We start from the raw sequence: 16887 nt of genomic DNA, 5'->3' as shown, positions 1-16887 counted from the left end.
GTCCTGCCGGCGCACACACCAGTGTGGGGCCCCACTCAGACCCTCACGAGGGCGACAGGGACCCTCGGCGGGAGCTCCCTGCCCACCCCGCTCGGACGTGCCTCGGAGACGCGACGGACCGCAAGCCGCACGGTTCTTCTGAATGAAGGCGGAGAAGCAAGGCCCTTGCCACAAGCCCGCAGCCCCACTCAGGGGCTCAGTGCGCGAGGCCCGTGTCCAGGCGCCACCGAAAACCGCCGGGCTCGCTCCACGCTCAGCCCTTTTTTTTTTTAAAAGTAAATAGTTCAACTTTGCGTCTTAGTTTGAAACAGGCCTCCTTTCCTCAAGGGCAGAAACTGGGGTCCGAGCCAAGGGCATGCCCCCGCCTCAGCCTTCCCGTCTGCAGAACGGGCACCGGTGCCGCGGACACGACGGGGGCCCTGGGCCTGGCTGCGCTCCGCCGTCACAAGTGCCACGTTCCTACGGGACACGGTGTGCGATCGGGGAGCGCCCTGGCGTGAGGTCCCGCGCTCCGAGGAGCTGCAGGCAGGGGCCACGGCGGCCGGCTGCTGTCCCCCTGTCCCCACAGCCTCCCAGCCGGACCAGCGTGGGGAGACTTTCACCTGGGCTGGGCGCCCATGCGGCGAGCCGCCTGGGAGTGTGGGCAGGGGGCGCCTAGGACCCACAGGGGCAGTAGGGGGCAGGGCCTCAGGACGACCAGGCTGGCTCCATGTCCCCGCCTGCCACTCAGGAGTGGGCCCATGTCCCTCAGCCCCCGCCACACTGTGCATGGTGACCCCCAGCCTGGGCCCCAGGTCTAGGAGCTGTGGCATGGGGGCCACGGCCTCGCAAGCAACCCACCTGCCCCGTTCACAACCAGCCGACGGCCTGGCCCAGGGAGCCGGCTGCGGACGGGACAACAATCCCAAGGGGAAAGGCAGCTGGGCAGACCAAGAACCACAGCCCCCCCGCGCCGGGGTCAGCAGGATCAGCAGACCCGGGGCCCTGGCCTCCAGCGCGGGCCTCACCTGACTCAAGCCGCCGACCCCCGCGTCTCTCCCGAAGGTGGTGTACGCACTCCGCTCGCTGCCCTTGCCTGGAGGGGAGAGACTTGCTGGGAGGCGACAGCAGGGCCCGTGTGTCCCAACAGGCTGCCCCGGCACCGGGCCCACGCCAGCACACGGCGGGCCCTGCTCCGTGCGCACCGCGAGAGAACCCCTCTGAGACGCTGGTCTCCCCGTCAGCCCGGGACACAAGCAGGAGTCAGGACAGACGCTGCCCCAGGAGGACCCTCAGGAAGCTCAGCAAACCACCAGGGTCCCCGTACGTTCCGCGCAGTGGGACGGCAGCGACGGGCACTGCCCCCCCTTCCTCCACTCACAGTCGGGAGGCATCTGGCCCCAGGCGGCTGGGTTCCAGGGACAGGCTGGGGTCCTGTGCACCTGTGAGGTTCAGACCCAGCCAGCGGCTAGCTCACAAGCACGTGACACCCCTGGGTGAGAAGGGGCCTGTGGGAATGGATCCTGCCCAGCAGCCCCAGTGGGCGCCTGGATCTGGCCTCCCCTGAAGCAGAGTCCCTGACTCAATCAGGGTCCAGCCGGGTGCTGGTGTCCCCGGAGGGGGACGGTCAGCAGCCTCAGTGAGATGCTCGGCCATCTGCCCAGAATTACTGCCAAACTAGGGAAGAAAGTCTCGCAGTTTCTTTACCGGGAAGTTACAATTTTGGTTAAGCTCTTTGGAATGGGTGTTGTTGGTGGATGGAGGGGGGAACAAAGCTCCACAGAAGGTGCCCCCAGTCCTGCCTCCCATGAGCCCTCGGGGCAGGCAATGCTGGGCACATGGAAGGACCACCAAGGCCTAGAGGCCAGAAGAGGGCTGCCCCGTCCAGAGAGTGAACAGCGGTGGCAGAGGGGTGCGGGTGGGTTTTGGTGCTTCCTTCCTCCAGGGATCAGCAGGGCAGCAAGGCTGGCCCACCCCACAACAGGTCCAGGCTCCGCCCAGGAAGGTGGCTTCCCCTCCCAGACTCTCAGCTCCCCCTGCAAGAATGGGGTATTGGGGTTCAGGCCCGATATACAGCAGATACCACAGAGGGGCTTCCTGAGACGCAGCATGGGGCTGACAAGAAGAGGAAATGGAGGCTCCGTGAGGGAACCCGGTGTCGCCCGTGAGCCCGGTGGGCACAGAGCAGGGACCGGAATCCGTGCGCCGGGCCTGCACAGCAGCCGGAACCCCCGTGGAGGTCTGCACCGTGCCCACCTCGCTGCCAGTTCGCCGGGCAGGCCTGGGTGCCACATGGCAGGCCTGGGACCCAGCTGGGCTCTGGGCTCTGCTGACCAGGCCCAGCCGTGGGAAACTGCGCACATCAGGAAGAAACAGGAGGAAGGAACAGGCAGAAGGAAGCAGACCCCCTGCAGGGGCACAGACCGCCCCAGGCCACACACAAGACGGGCCTTCACCCTGCTGGTCTGGGAAATGGGCACAAACTCCCACCACACAGGCCATCCCTGGCGCCACGCACAGCCCAGCTCCCACCGTGCACCCTGTCCCAGGGACCCTCACAACCGCACACTCACATGCCCCCACAAGCCACGGTGCCCTGGCAGGTCCCTTTGCGCCAGGCCTCCCGTGCCCGTGTGCAGGTGGGGGAGGCTGCCGGGGCCCTGGAGCCAGGCAAGGCCTTACCATGGGCCACAGGGAAAATGCTGTGAGTGTCCCGGTCTTGCAGTCAGGACGAGGCTCCGGAAGGGACAGTCCTCGCCTGGGTCCCGGTGGGAGGGACTCAAGCCCAGCCTGCTCGAATCCTGACCTTTGCAGCCCTCCTCAGAAGCGCCCAGCCCGGCTCGGACTGCCTCCCTGAGCTGCCAGGACTCCCGAGCCCGCTCTCCCACGGGCAGCAGGCCACGGCCACCCACGTCTTGTGCTCCGGGGGAGCCCACCAAAGCACAGGGGCCCTGAACTCACGCCCCACACCCTGAGGACCACGGGGTAGCATGGGGGGTGCCGGGGCCACGCGGACACTCACCTCCAAGCCCGGGGCCCAGGAATGTGGACGAAGACAGGCTGCCGTGGGGCTCGCTGAAGTGCGTGCCATCCCCGTAGGTCTGTGAAGGCAGAGGCCATGAGGGGGCTGGGGACACGGGCTCCAGAGGCAGGCATGCCGGTGAGTGCCCGAGTCAGGGCCGGCACCTACATCTCTGGGCCCAGGAGACCAGGCTGGCTTCTGCCTCCCCCACGAGCCTCAGTTTCCCACGTATGTCCCATCCCGGAGAAGGGAAACCCAGGTCTCCGGCCTCACAGAGGCTCCTTACCCGGCTGGGGTCAAAGGAGGAGTTGTTCTGGTCACCAGTGGCCCAGGAGCCCGAGCTGGGCCGGTCCTCCAGCCCTGCAGGCAACAGAAGAAAGTCAGGGCCCCCTCACCCCCAGCCTGCTCCCAAGCCAGCTGTGGCTCCCAGCAGTTTAGGGAGAAGCCCCGGCCCTTCCTGACCCAGCCCGCCCTCACTCCGCCCCTATCTAAACTGCCAGGGGGCGCCCGGCAGGCTCAGTCAGGAAGCTCTCCATCTCAGGGCTGGAAATTCGAGTTCTACGTTGGGTACAGGTGTTCCTTAAAAATAGATTTTTTTCCCCTTAAAGATTTTATTTGTTTAGAAGACACGGAGAAAGATGCAGACGGAGACACAGAAGGAGATGCAGGCTTCTGGATGTGGCGCTCGATCCTGGGGCCCTGGGATCATGGCCTGAGCCGGAGGCAGACATTCAATCAACAGAAACAGCCAGATGCCCTAACAATAAAATCTTGAAAAACAAGACAAACAGCTGCCATTTGTAGGAAGCTCCCCAAACACCCTGGCACTTAGTACACCTTCAGGCCTATAGTGCAAACAGCAATTCTACTAGCTACCTCTGCCAGCAAACTCCTACCCGTCCATCAAAGCCCCAGCCATGATGCCCATCCTGGGCCGAGCCCTCTCAGAGCCTCCTCCCTGCAGCATCTCATTTCTCCCTCAGCCTAGCGCTGCCCATGAGGAACTGGGGGCATCTGTACCAGGCTCAGTCCCTCGAGGACACTGTGAAAGCTTGGGTCTTGGCAAGTGGGGGGTCTCTCCCTTTCCGTCCCTGACAACTCAGGAGGCAGAGCCCCTCCTTTGTTAAAGTAACAACTCAGCTGCCACTACCTTCCAGGGCCAAGCTGGCAGCCCCTTCGGGGTTAAGGGGCCCCAGCGAGGAGAGGCCCATGGTGCAGCAGGAGTTAACCCACAGGGCAGAGGATCGGGTCTGGAGCTCCGGGTGGGGCAGGGTGCGACCCTTATCTCCCCCAACAGTCCGGGACACCACCCAAGACTCCCCAGCCAGGAGGCACAGCGCCTTCCCAGGCCAAGGCCGGGCTCTACCCCGTCCACAGGAGGCAGCAAGATGCGGCCTGACAAACACGTGTGGGGCCAGCCCTGGGCTCCCGCCCGCCCCAGCACCGGCCCTCTGTCCCGTTTCTCTCCTCTGGAACAGGAGGGTGAACCACCGCACTCTGCAGGCCCCAAGGCAGCCTGGGGCCAGGGGAGAGGGACCTGTCCCCAGCCCCTCGACCATGCCGTGACCCCACACAGCGGGACTCTGGGGAGGCGGTGAGAACCCCTGGGCCGGCCCGCCCCCACCCCGTTCATCTTAATCGGAAACTTCTTCCGAACTTCATGCTGTTGCAGGGCTTCTGTGCCAGTCCTCATCCCCCAAACTAGTGTTTAATTGCTGCCTGATTTGCATAATTATGCATATTAATCCCTGTGCCTAAGCAATATGCATATGCTACATTTAGATTTTATTTTCTAATCAAAAATTTCCACGGTGCTTGCAGCGGGGGGCTGCCTTAGCGGGGCTGGGGGGGGTGTGCGCACCCGGCGGGGGCTCCTGTGGTCCCAGAGTCCAGCCCGCATCTGGCACCAGGTTTGCAGAATCCACAGCAGGGAGTGGAGCAGTAGCCCGTGAGGCAGGGGTGACCTTGGGCGATGTACCAGCAGCAAAAGCCTCCCCTTCCCTCTACACCTGCTGCTGCCACCGTCTGGAGCGGCCCCCCACAACGTGCCCCCGGAGGGGCCAGGACCCCGCCACGGTGAACAGGCAGGCCACGTGCCAAGACCACAACAGACCATGTCGAGGGCAACTCCAACTGGGTGCCCACAGCCTACCCGTGTGAAGGGCACCCGGGGGCCCCCACAAGCTGCCGGCTTCCCTTTCTGGGGAAACCCTCACCGGCCCGTTCCCCTCGAGATGTCCAGACTAGGCACGGTCCCTCCCCCACCACCCACTCAGCATTATTAACGCCCCCATCGGTTAACCGTACGTTTTAATCACCATTATGAATATTCATAACATTCCTTGCTCACGTTCTAATTAAAGCGGACTAAGAACCAAACGCAGCCGCCGGAATGCGATCCTCACGCCTTTCTTCTCCAGAGCGCGTTTCTCGTTTCTCGCGGCAGTGGAGGCTGCTTGGGGCGGGAGCGGGAGGGCGCCAGGCCGGGCGGGGCCGGGCCGGGCCGAGGGCACTCTGCGAGGGCCCACACTAGGCAGAGCCCAAGGGCTCAGCGGGGCGGGGGGAAGGAGCCGTGCACCTGCCCCCAGCAGCCACGGTGGCCACGGGGGACCAGGCCGCAGGGTGAGCAGCCCGCCCTCCAGGAGGCCCGGGCCCCGCCCCCAGAGGCCTTACCCCGAGACAAGGCGGCTCAGAGGGGCCCCCCCACAGACACCGGTGGCCCGTCCTCTGCCAGCAACTGCAGCCCAGATACCACGGCAGCCCCCCCAAAGCCCCCTGACACCCCCTGCGCCTCCCGCTTTCCTAGAGGGCTACTGCCATGCTACCACGCCCGCTCGTTCCCGAACAAGGGCAGCCGGGCAGCTGGCCCCTTGTGGAGCAGCTCGGCCAACCCCAGTAGGAAGCAAAGTTCCTGAAGCTGGCAACGCCGTAGGAAGCAGCCCCGACCGGGGACCGGGGACCAGGGCTGGGCTTACACTGTGGGGCAGGCAAAGCCCGGGTGGTGACAAGCCCAGCTCCGGGAGTGCACCTTCCCCCAGGTGCGCAGCTAGACACCCAGAGCGGCCTGCCCTCCCTCCCGCCTGCCGGCCGCTCAGAGCCGGCCTTCCCGGCCCACCCCGCGCCATCCTGCAGCAGCGCCCCCCACCACGTGGGGTTTCCTCCCACACTCCAGACCCAGGGCATTTAGGGAAGGCCTCCCCGGCCCCGCCTGCCACAAACCGCGGCTCCGCCTCCCAGCAGCCCCCGGGGTGCCGACCACCCTTCAGCCCCCTATCATCCCTGAGCAGACCCAACCCCGGAGCAGACCCCCTCCGGCCCCGCACCGCGCACACCCTGAGCTCTGCCCCGTCAGACCCCGCACCCGCACCCGCACCCACAGACCCCTCGCCCTCCTCGGGGGTTGTCGCCTTCCCGTCCCCTCCCAGCCCAGGGTCCTCTGGGTCTTCTTAGCATGGCCCACGCAGGGCCGGCGCCCCAGAAACAGCCTTGGCCACGTCTGGGCCTCCCTCCGTCGCTGGACCTGCCCTCGGGCCCGTCTCCACGAGGGCTTCCGCGGGCCACACCGCCTGCCGGCCCGGCCCCCGCCTCGCGCGGCTCCTCGTCATCGACGTGGCCACAGTGCGTGGCGGCGAGAAGGACCTTCCGCTTCGGTGTGACTTTCAGTAAACGTAAACTCAGGCGACCGTCTGTGGCCCATGGTGGCTGTGCCGGACAGCGTGGGCCCAGAGGTGAACGACCGAAACGAAGACACCGCTGCAGCCGCCGGCGTCTGAACGCGTCGGAGAACGACCACTGCGCAGACGCTCACGGAACTCTTTCCTCCTCACGGTTCACCGCGGCCGCCGGACCCCACGCACACCAGCCCTCTCTGGCTCTTCCCGCTCACCATCAACCGCCCCAAACGGCGGGCGTGCGTCAGGGAGCCCCGCCGGGGGGCGGCCCAAGAGGTCTGGCGGAGGGTCACGGCTGCCGCCGGGGTGGACGTGGGGGCAGCCCTTCCTCCGCGGGGCTCTCCTCCTGGGACTTCAGGACTCACTTTTCTTTGTTAAGATTTATTTGAGGGAGAGCGGAGCTGAGAGAGACTCTGGAGCAGACGCGGTGCTGACTGTGGATCCCGACGGGGGCTCGAGCCCACGACTCCGAGATCAGGATCTGAGCCAAAACCAGAGTCAGACGCTCATCTGGCGGAGCCTCCCAGGCGCCCCGGGGGTCGACGCTGACCTTCCTGTACCATTTCAAAACCCGCAGGGGCACACCAGGCCGTGCCCTGAGCCCCGGCTTGCTCAGGCCACCCAGCCCACGTCCCCGCCCCTCTGCTTTATGCTTTGTCCTCTGTTCACGCGCAACAACGCTTCCCTGTCTGGTGGGCACAGCTTCAGAGTTTATAAGTTCTCCAGACCTGGCTGCAACGGAACAGTGAAAAGGGTCAGAAGCAGGTTAGAGGGAGCACCCGGGTGGCTCAGTGGGTTAAAGCCTCTGCCTCTGGCTCAGGTCATGATCTCAGGGTCCTGGGATCGAGCCCCGCATCGGGCTCTCTGCTCAGCGGGGAGCCTGCTTCTCCTCTCTCTCTGCCTGCTTGTGATGTCTGTCTGTCCAATAAACAAATAAAATCTTTAAAAAAAAAAAAAAAGAAAAGAAAAGAAAAAAGAAACGGGTTAGAGAACATTGCCGGCAGGACGCAAGAGGCAGGCGCTGGGCAGGCCCAGGACCCCGGGCACATCCGCCCGAGCGTGGGGGCAGGAAAGCAGGGGCCCCCGTGCGACCCGAGAGCAAGTGGACTGGAGACGGAAGAGGAAGTGAGTAGAGGCCATGCCCCACCCCCTTTAAGAGTAGGAGGACCCCCAACCTGGGGTTTCCCGGGTGGCAGAGCCAGCCCCACATAAGGCGGGTCCCACACACACGTGGTGGTTCACAGAGGAACAGGGCTGCAGGGCTACGCTGCGGACGGAGCCCTCCCTCCCGCCTCCTGCCTCCCGCGAACTTCAGGAAGACGCCCGACCCATTTCAGGCTCAAGGGGGCCCGTGTGGACGCCGAGTGTGGGGAGGGGAGGACCTGCCCCCAACGTGAGCGCAGAAGCCAACCCAGGGCTTCCAGGCAAGAACGGACAGAGACACGCAGGGTTGCCCAATGTGGACGGGGCCGGATTGGGGGTGTATCTTGCAAACAGACCACCCGAGGCAGCAGCCACTGGGTACCCTTCAGGGAGCCTGGGAGCAGATGAGACTTGAGAGAACAAGAGTGAGAAAGCGGAAAACGGAAGCCGAGCGGCAGCCCCACCAACACACAGGAGACTTGGACGGGCAGCAACCGCGGCAGCGGTGCTCAGAGCGGCCACGTGGCAAGGGCATCCCCCACGCGGCGGGGACAGTCAGGGCTCCCAGAGGATGTGTAGCCAAGACCTGGCCGAACCCCACAGCCTGCGCGGCTGATGGCCCGTGTCCAAGCCCACGGACACCCTGAGAAAAAGGAACGAGAACGGGAAGAAGGGGACGAGAGACGCACATCCTGACGTCAAGGATGGGCAGGGCCAGAACCCTCGGGACGGCGATCCGCAGATGGAGCAGCGGCGGGAGCAGGGAGAGGCCAGGTTACCTGCTCGGGCCCCCCGTGACCACTGCGCCCAGACTCTCGCCGAGAAACGTTCCCCGAGGGCGATCTGTCAGGCAGGGAAGCGGCTCATACCCCACTTTCCTGCAGGAAAGGGACGTCTGACGTCCCCTGGGGGCTGGGAAGGCCACGTCGGGAGGTTCACACACGTTACTTAAGACCCCGAGAGAAGCCCCAGCAGGGCTGCGGACCAGCACGGACCCCCCCAAACCTGCTCGGGAAAACAGGTGGCCCACGTGAGGCGGCGAGGAAGCGTACAGATGGCTGTGGCCGGGCACCTCGGGAGGCCACGCGCACACGGCATGTGAGCAAGGAGTCAGACGTCCACGTCCAGGGCCCAGTCGGGGCCAGGGGGGGCTTCACGGAGGACAGGCCCGACGGAGATAGCCTCGCTGACCTGAGCTCCGGGAGTCCTGAAACCCAGCACCCCACCCCCGGCACACACAAGCCCTCGGGGGTGCGCAGGGAGCACCTTGGGGCCGCGGCTCTGCACACTTGACCTCAACACGAGACGGACAGACGCTGGCCCCTCCTAGATCAGGACTCTCCGAAGGAACGTGACTCGAGAACGCTTTTTAAAAGGAAGCATCAAGTATCTCTAAAAAACAATGGACAGCCACGTGACCACGGCCACGGCCCCCAAGAACACAACGGGACAGAAACATGGGCCCCGCGACACCAGGCCCCGAGCGGAGGTCCGCAAGCACACCAGCCCCACGGCCCAGGGTCAAACACAAACCACCGCCACAAGCTGGAAAGGAGCCGGGGACAGAGGAGCCGCCAGTGCGGCCGGACGCGGGCTCCGCGGTTCCACGGATCGGCGGTGAGGGCGAGAGAGATCGAGGCGGCGGAGCCTCGGACAGAGAACAGAGAGGGAAAGCTGCCAGACGCAGAATCGAGGCGTGGACTCTGCCTCCCGACAAACAGGGACGGGGGACTCTGGAAGCCGCGGAAGCCCCCGCTGGCCACGTCACCGTGTGTCCCGACCGAGGGTTTTCTCCGCAGACCACGCCGGGGTCGGAAAGAGGTGCAGACAAAATCGCGACAGGCAGCGTCAACTGCAGGGAGGAAGGGGCTCGGACGTGAACGGGGAGGCAGGCCGGGTCCCCCATGCCAGATACCGTTCCCCAGAACCGGGTCCAGAGCGTGCAGAGGTCGCCCATAGAAGCCCCTGCCCATGTGACTTGGGACCACGGGCACAGGCCGGGCCAGAGTGGGCCGGTCCTGGGGACAGTGCCAGGGTGCAGCGGCGAAGGAAAGCTGAGACCACGCTTGTGGGGGACGCCACGTGGGACCCGAGGGAAGGGCCCCGGGTGTGATACACGCACACCTACGGCAGGAGGGACTTCCAGGCCACCACGCACGTCCTGCTGATCCTGCTGGTTTCGCTGGGGGCTGGGAAGGCGGCAGGACCATGCTGGCCTTGCTGACGGTTCTGACAAGCCCAGGAGCACACACCTGCGGTTCTGGAAACCCCGGCCACTGCGGAAAGGCACACGGCATCTGCATGGGACAGGGGAGGTGAGGGGCCCAAGGACGGCTGGACAGGTCAGCTGGAAAACCAAGCCAGTGGATGAACATGAACAGGGAAGGGACGTCAGGAGGCCAGCAGGACGGAGAAGACCTGGACCACGGCATCCTCACTGGAGGCTGCGGGACAGAACAGAACGGAACCGTAGAAAAGCCACGGGCCATGAACCTCAGTTTCCATAGTTTCTCCTCGAAACCACACAGGTCAAGACAAAGAACCTGAACAAACGGGGGGAAACCAGGTTCTGGCCTCAGGAAACAGTGCGGTGGAGACGGACGGTTCCTCCCGAGGTCAGTGGCGCAGACACCCTGACACACCCCTACAGGGTCTGCCTCCAGGGCGGGGCCGTGGTGAGCCTGCGCCCAGACCACAGCCCAGAAGCGCAGTCTGAACGGCTGGGGGGACCCCGTGGGCGGGGGACCCCGTGGAAGGACAGTGCGGGCAGGAGCAGGACAGGCCACGCCGCCGCTGCCCCGGGGAGCCGAGGCAGGAGCAGGCGGAAAGGTGGGAAGAGAACAGAACGGCACGGCCACCTGACACCCCAGGAGACAGCCCCCCCCAAGGCGGATACGGACACAACCCCGGGGTAACGTGGACGCTGCTTCGCGGCGCTCTCCCCTCCCCGCCCTGCGCAGCTCGGCCAGAGCCGTCGGCTCCGTTTCGGTCCGTTCGCACGCACACAAGAACCCCGACATCTCCCAGCGCTCGGCTTCCTCACTTTGTTTTGGTCTCCGGCCCTTTCTTCCTGGTTTCACGGCCCGTTCTCCCGGGGTACGGCTCGCACTCAGGTGTCTTCTCCCGTGTTAGAGGTTCCCCGGTGACCACCGCAGCGGGCGCGACCTCTCACGGACCTGGGTGTCTAGCGAGGACGGGGCCCCCACGAGCCCCGGTTTCGGGCCGAGAGCTCCGCGCAGGCCCCGGAGAACGCATCGTGCGCACTCGGCCGGGAACGGCCGCCCACACGACGGGGACCGCTGCTCCGCCGAGATCCTCGTCCTCCGGCTTGTTCCTCCCGTCCCTGCTCGGGGCACTGTGCCCTCCGCCGTCTCTTCCCACGCCCTCCTCACTCCTCGGCCTCGGGGAATAGGCAGCAGCGGCCCTCGAGAGCCTCCCGCCTGTGCCACCGAACCAGCGGCGTGCCGGGACTCCCGGGGGCTCCCCGGGGCGGCCCCAAAGCCAGGACGCCACAAGCAGAAAGACCCGACAGCGTAAACGTGTCATCCAGGAAACGTCAGGACTAACGAAAAACCTCATCTTCAGTGAGTCCCAAATGAAACCGGGAAACAGGCCACGGCACAGATCACAACAGACGAGCACCTTCCGAGGGGACGAGCCGCGGCCGGAGCGGCCCGGGCTCACCCGCCACGGTCAGGAGCCACAGCAACGATCCTCTCGCTCAGTCCCCGCCCTGAGGACGCAGGACCCTCACGACCCAGGGTCGGTGCCTGGAACGCGGAGCTCGGCGCGAGCGGAGACGGCACAGAAGACACCGCCCACACCCGCGACCGCGTCCAGAGAGCCGGGTCAGCGCGAGGAACCGATCTCGGAAGGTCCCGCGGTCTCGCGCGGTCTCCGTGTCCTCCACCTTCTCAACTGGACAAAACGCCAGAGCTGCAGAACAGTGGGTCAGCGGCCGCCGGGCTCAAGGGCGGCAGGCGGGTGTGACCGAGGCGGCAGGCGGGGACAGGTGGGCACCCGGACCGCGGTCACGCGCTGATGGCGCCCCGGCCGGGAGACAAGCGTGTAGACCCCCCAACACACAAGCAGCGCGAGCCGCGCGGAGCCCACACGGGACGGAGACCTGAACCACACCTGGACTCTACCAAGGTCGCCTCCCAGGCTATGGGCGCGCGGGTCACGGCTGGGGGAGGGGTGCCCTTGATCACCTTCTACGGGTCTCTTCCTAGCAATCCAGGACGAGTCCAAAGACGACGGTCAACTCCAAAGAGGGGCCGGGAGTGGGGGTGCATTTGCTCAAGACAGTAACGAAAACTCATCGGAACAGACCTCACGGCCAACGAACTCTCGAAAAGGTGTCCGCCCACGATGAGTGACCTAAATACCCCCCCAAACGGCACAGTCCTTGTCACCCGCCCAGCAGGAGGAGACGCGCAACAACCTGCACCAGAGAAGGCGCTGGGCCCGAGAGGTCCGCTCTGGGACCCCCGCCCAGCCCTGGCTGACTGTGTCGTCGATGGGAGTCCCGAGCGGAGGAATTTCACCCCTAGCACGCCCTTTATTCACAGTTCTAGGTGGCAGGCGGGGACAGGGTGTCCTCTGCCCGTCCGTGCATGGCTACTGGTGTCCAGTGGCCTTGGACCCCGCAGTCCCCAGCAGACGACACACCGTCACCCGGCTCTGAGCCTCACGGTCTCCAGAGCGTGCACACCGGAAAGCTTCCTCCTCTGAAGCATTCCCCGACCCCGGTGCAAACCAGGAAACCTCCGGCGGGCACGGTTCCCGGTCCCACACCCCACCACTGGAGCGGAAGGCCAGGCAGACCCCCCACGCCGCCCGCGGAGCCGCGGCCCACGCTCGGGGAGCTTGCATGAAGAGAACAGGCTGACTCGGGGACGGGACGGAGACTAGGACGCATGAGGCCAGCCGGCCTGGAGGACGCACGAGGCTGGTGGGGCCCAGGAGCGCCCGGGAGCCCCCGCGGGCAGAAGGGGGGGGACGCGAGCTCAGAGCAGGGAGAACCCATGAAGGGCCAAGCCCACGCCCGAGACTGCGACCTCACGGCAGGGCCAGGGGGGCCCCTGCAGGACGCGCCCGCCTCCAGCTTCCGAAGCCCTCACGGCCGCAGGCTCGCTGAAGCACCTGGCGGGCCGCAGACACGCGTCCTTTTACAGATGAGGAAACGGGCTCGCGGGCCTGCTGCAGCGTCTCCTGCCTGGGTGGGCAGCGAGGAGGGGCCCTTCAGCTCCCGGCCTTGGGTTCCCGGTCCCATGTCCCCAGCCGCACCAGTCTGGGGCTGGGGCTGGTGCGGACGGCTCCAACGGATCTGGGTGAGGAGGCCCCGGCCGCAGACCCAGAGCAGGGGCCTCCCAGGGTGGAACCAGCACAGCCTGTCCCCATCCCAAGTGGTCAGGGCAGGGCCGCAAACGGCACCTCCCCCAGGAGCTGTGGCTTGGACTCGGGCTGCCGGCCCCAAGTGGGCACTGGAGGAGGGAAGATCACCGGGCCAGACGCCCAGGGGAGACCAGGGAACGCCTGCGCCAACTCCTCCAAGGAGACCCCCGGGCCTGACCCTCTGCCCGAGCCAGACAAAGGGTAGCACCCCCAGCTCCTGGGAGGTATTTCTGGGGGACACAGCAGGACGGCCTGTGGGGATTTCCGCAGCTCAGAGACGACTCGGTCCGCCTGCAGCCACTTCCTCAGGCACAGGGGGACCGGCAGGCGGAGGACGGACATGACACAAGGTCCCTCCCCATGTGGGGGTGTCTGCACACAACCCACCCCTGAAAACCCCCTCCTCCCCCAGCCAGAACGCACAAGATACCCGGGGCACTTATGAACAAGTCCCAGACAAACCCTTCCTAGTCACGGAGGGGCTCCCACCCCCCCGGGGTAAAAGCCAAGACCCCAAGGCCCTGCAGGACCTCCCTCGCTCCCCCTGCCCTCCCTACCCCCACTCCCTCCGCTCCTCCTCCTTGCACAGGCTGTGCCCCTCGCCCTGAACCCCTCAAACAGCACCTCCTTGTAGACGGTCCCCAACCACCTCCGCTTTGCGACTCCCTCCCCCCGCCCTGCTGCCTGACCAGCCACATGCTGCCCTGAGCCACAGGGTCCTACCTGAGCCTCCAAACTGGGCGCCGGCCAGGGAGGTGGGCCGGCCCTTGCCGTGGGCCGCTGGCAGGGGGAACATCTGTAGGGAGAGAGGGAGGAACGTGGGGTCAGGACACAGCTCTGCCTAGGGGCCCGTCTCATGGGAGACCCCAAGCAGGAAAAGCAGAGAAGGGGCCACACGGCACGCAAGGGAGCCCAGCCCGCTGCCGGCAGCGTGGCTGAACAGGCGGCTCTTGATCTTGGGGACACGAGTGTGAGCCGCACACCGGGTGCAGAACTTACTTAAGTGGTAACGCAAAAACCAACTCCGCTGTTCGCAGCCGAGTAGCCGCCGTCAGCCCTGGAAACCTTCTACCTGAGCTCAGAAGCCAAATGAGGTTTTCCTTAAGTTCCAGCTTTAAAAAACTAGAGCACTGCTCCGGGGGCCGGCAGCAAGGGGGCCTGCGCACAAGCCCCTCGCCGGGCCAGACCCCCCCGGCCTGCGCGCCGCGGACCCTGCGTGGCAGCTATGGCGAGGCCAGCGCCGCCCAGCTGCTGGGACGGGAGGAGGCTGACTGGACTCAAGCGGCGCCCCCGTGCCACGTTCTGTATCCCACGGCTGCCCGGGGACCCGTATCACACCTGCCCCGCAGGAGAAACGGAGGCCCGGAACCCCAGGAAGCCGGAGGAACCTGGGAAAGGCGGTGCCACCCCCCCACAGGTGCCTGGGAGGTTGTCCTGATCCTGAGAGCTGTGTGGACCAGCCAGCCCCCCCTCCAGTTTACCCAAACGCACTGTGCTAAGTCCCTCAGGATTAAACAGCTTCGCGGCATTAGCCAGGAAAACCCAACACTAACAAACCCTTTTGCCACACAAAACAAAACACATCCGGGCCCTACCCCCAGAGCCCAGACTTAGATTCGGGCGAGGGTGGCTACAATCGGGGCCGGGGGCTCCCTGGGGAGCTACTGACGCCCCCAGCCCCCACCACCACCCAGCTGAGGACACGGACCCTGTGGGCGGCACTCCTGGGTCAGCGTCACCAGCCCTGGGACAGTCCCAGGACGGGGAGCCACGTCCCCACGCCCCATCCTACAGGCCACGTGCTCACCTGGCCGCGGCAGGCCAGGCAGCAGGGGCTCATGGGAGGCGGGGAGCCCGGCGGGAGGCAGGTTCTCACTGGGTCTGCACCCCTGCTTGGGGCGTGGCTGTGCTCACTCAACTGGCCCAGCCTCCCCAGGGCCCTGCTCTCCCCCGTGGGGTCCTAGCCCACGGGGCAGCGGAGGCCTGCACCGAGGGAGGGGCTGGCCGAGCCACAACCAGAAGCCACTGGACCCCAGGCCTGGGGGTCGGGAGCCAAGCCCCTGGGCGTGGGAGGGCCGCATTCCAAGTTTTTGTTTTGTGCCCTCGGGTACCAGGGGCTGTGCTGACCTGGCATCGGCCACCAGGGGCACTGGGCCCGGTCAGTCCCCACATGCCCGCTCGTACCCTGCAACCTCCGCCTTCTCTTCTGCGAGAGAGACCCAGGGCCCTGACCACATGGCACACTGAAAGCCAGTCCTGCAGGCGCCCTCCGCGCCCCAACGAGCCTCCTCTCCCCCCTCGGAGAATTCAGGGCCCGGCAGCCCGTAGCACCGCGGCCGAGCTGTTCCCTTGCGCTGTCCCGACAGCGTCGTCTCCTGCACAGGAACCTGGCCCCGGCGAGCACCACCCCTCCTGAGCCCTCCTCAGCCTCACACCAAGCTGGTGAGGAAACAAATGCACCGGGTTTCTCTGGGGCGGGTGCGAGGGAGCCGCTAAGGAAGGACGGCAGGGGCGGCCAAGCTCTTGGCACCCCGGGACCAGACCAGGCCTCTCTCCTCGTGACCAGAAGGATGAATGGAAATGCAGCTCCAGGTGCGTCCTGAGAGAGGGGCACCTCACCCCTCGGCCTCAATTTCCTCATCTGTGAAATGGGTTTGCAGTTGGGGCGAAGGAGACATTCGGACGCACCAGAAAGAAGGAGTAGGGGAACGAAGGTTCAAAGCTCTTGGCAAAAAGAAGCGAAGGGGCCCAGCCCGGCCCTACCCGGTGCCCCCCCCCCGCCCCAATCTGTTCCAGCTCAGTAGCCCGTAACCTGTCCGTTTAACAAGAAAACAAGTGAGCCGCGTTCTGGGTTACTCAGCCGGGGAAGCAAAAATAAAACGGGGCTTAAAAATGTCTCAGAAATACCAGTGTGGCCCTTCCGGAGCCGGAGACCGCTGTCCTGGGGGCTGTGTTTTTCCACAGGACGGCTGGTATTGTTTCGGTTTGGGGACTTTTGTTTTCGACAGGCCTCAGTGGCCTGAGCCGCCTCCTAGTGGGGGGTGAACTTCAGACTGAAAGCACCCTCCCCCCAAACGTTTCGGATCCCAAGAGCGCTTCTTGGCGGAAGAGCCAGAGCGGGACTTGGGGAAGTGTTTGCAGCAGACTGTAGGCACCCAGAGGGCACATGGACCACCGTACGCTGGTGGCAGATGACCCATTGTACAGATGAGCACACTGAGGCCACCGCTCCCACCCCCCAGCCCGGCTGAGCTGCCTGAGGCCCGGGAGCCAGCAGCCTCCCAAGAGCTCTGCCCAGCCAGGCAGGAGCCACGGGAGGGACAGTGGCAGCTCCCACCCGCCTGGAGCCACCCACACTCCCGAGATCTGCCACGGTGTCCTGCCCAGGCCCCCTGGCTCCTGACCACCCGTCATGCCAGCCGCCGTGTGGCTGAGTCACTGAGGAGGGGACCCTCACTGGCCACGCTCTCTGCCCCACACTGATCATCTCGGTTCTGGGTGGGTTTTTTTCCTTCCTCCTTCTTACCCCCACGCCAACGCATAAGCCTGATCACATCCACCTTCCAGATCAGGAGGCCAAGGCCACTGCTGGCCCACAGCCCACGTGCCCCACTGCACCCCAAATCCTCCAGCCCCTACCCACCAGGGACCCTTCTAGCCAGCCAAGTCTGAAGT

The 16887-nt window shown here is 65.5% G+C and overlaps 1 protein-coding gene across 15 annotated transcripts in view; it reads right to left on the bottom strand.

Moving 5' to 3' along the window:
* The window catches only part of TCF3 (transcription factor 3), a 30358-nt gene that overhangs the window by 11485 nt on the left and 1986 nt on the right, over positions 1-16887 (bottom strand). For all 15 annotated transcript variants that reach the window (XM_044254659.1, XM_044254665.1, XM_044254666.1 and 12 more), the window contains 4 exons: positions 13936-14008; positions 3288-3361; positions 3002-3080; positions 1008-1075 (listed from right to left, as the gene is read on the bottom strand). In XM_044254659.1, the coding sequence (XP_044110594.1) occupies positions 1008-1075; positions 3002-3080; positions 3288-3361; positions 13936-14008 (294 nt within the window). The remainder of the gene's footprint in view (positions 1-1007; positions 1076-3001; positions 3081-3287; positions 3362-13935; positions 14009-16887) is intronic.

The sequence above is a fragment of the Neovison vison genome, chromosome 6 (genome assembly GCF_020171115.1).
Source record: "Neovison vison isolate M4711 chromosome 6, ASM_NN_V1, whole genome shotgun sequence".
Lineage (NCBI taxonomy): Eukaryota > Metazoa > Chordata > Mammalia > Carnivora > Mustelidae > Neogale > Neogale vison.
Note: the sequence above shows the minus strand (reverse complement) of the source record. Positions and strands in the feature narration are given on the sequence as shown.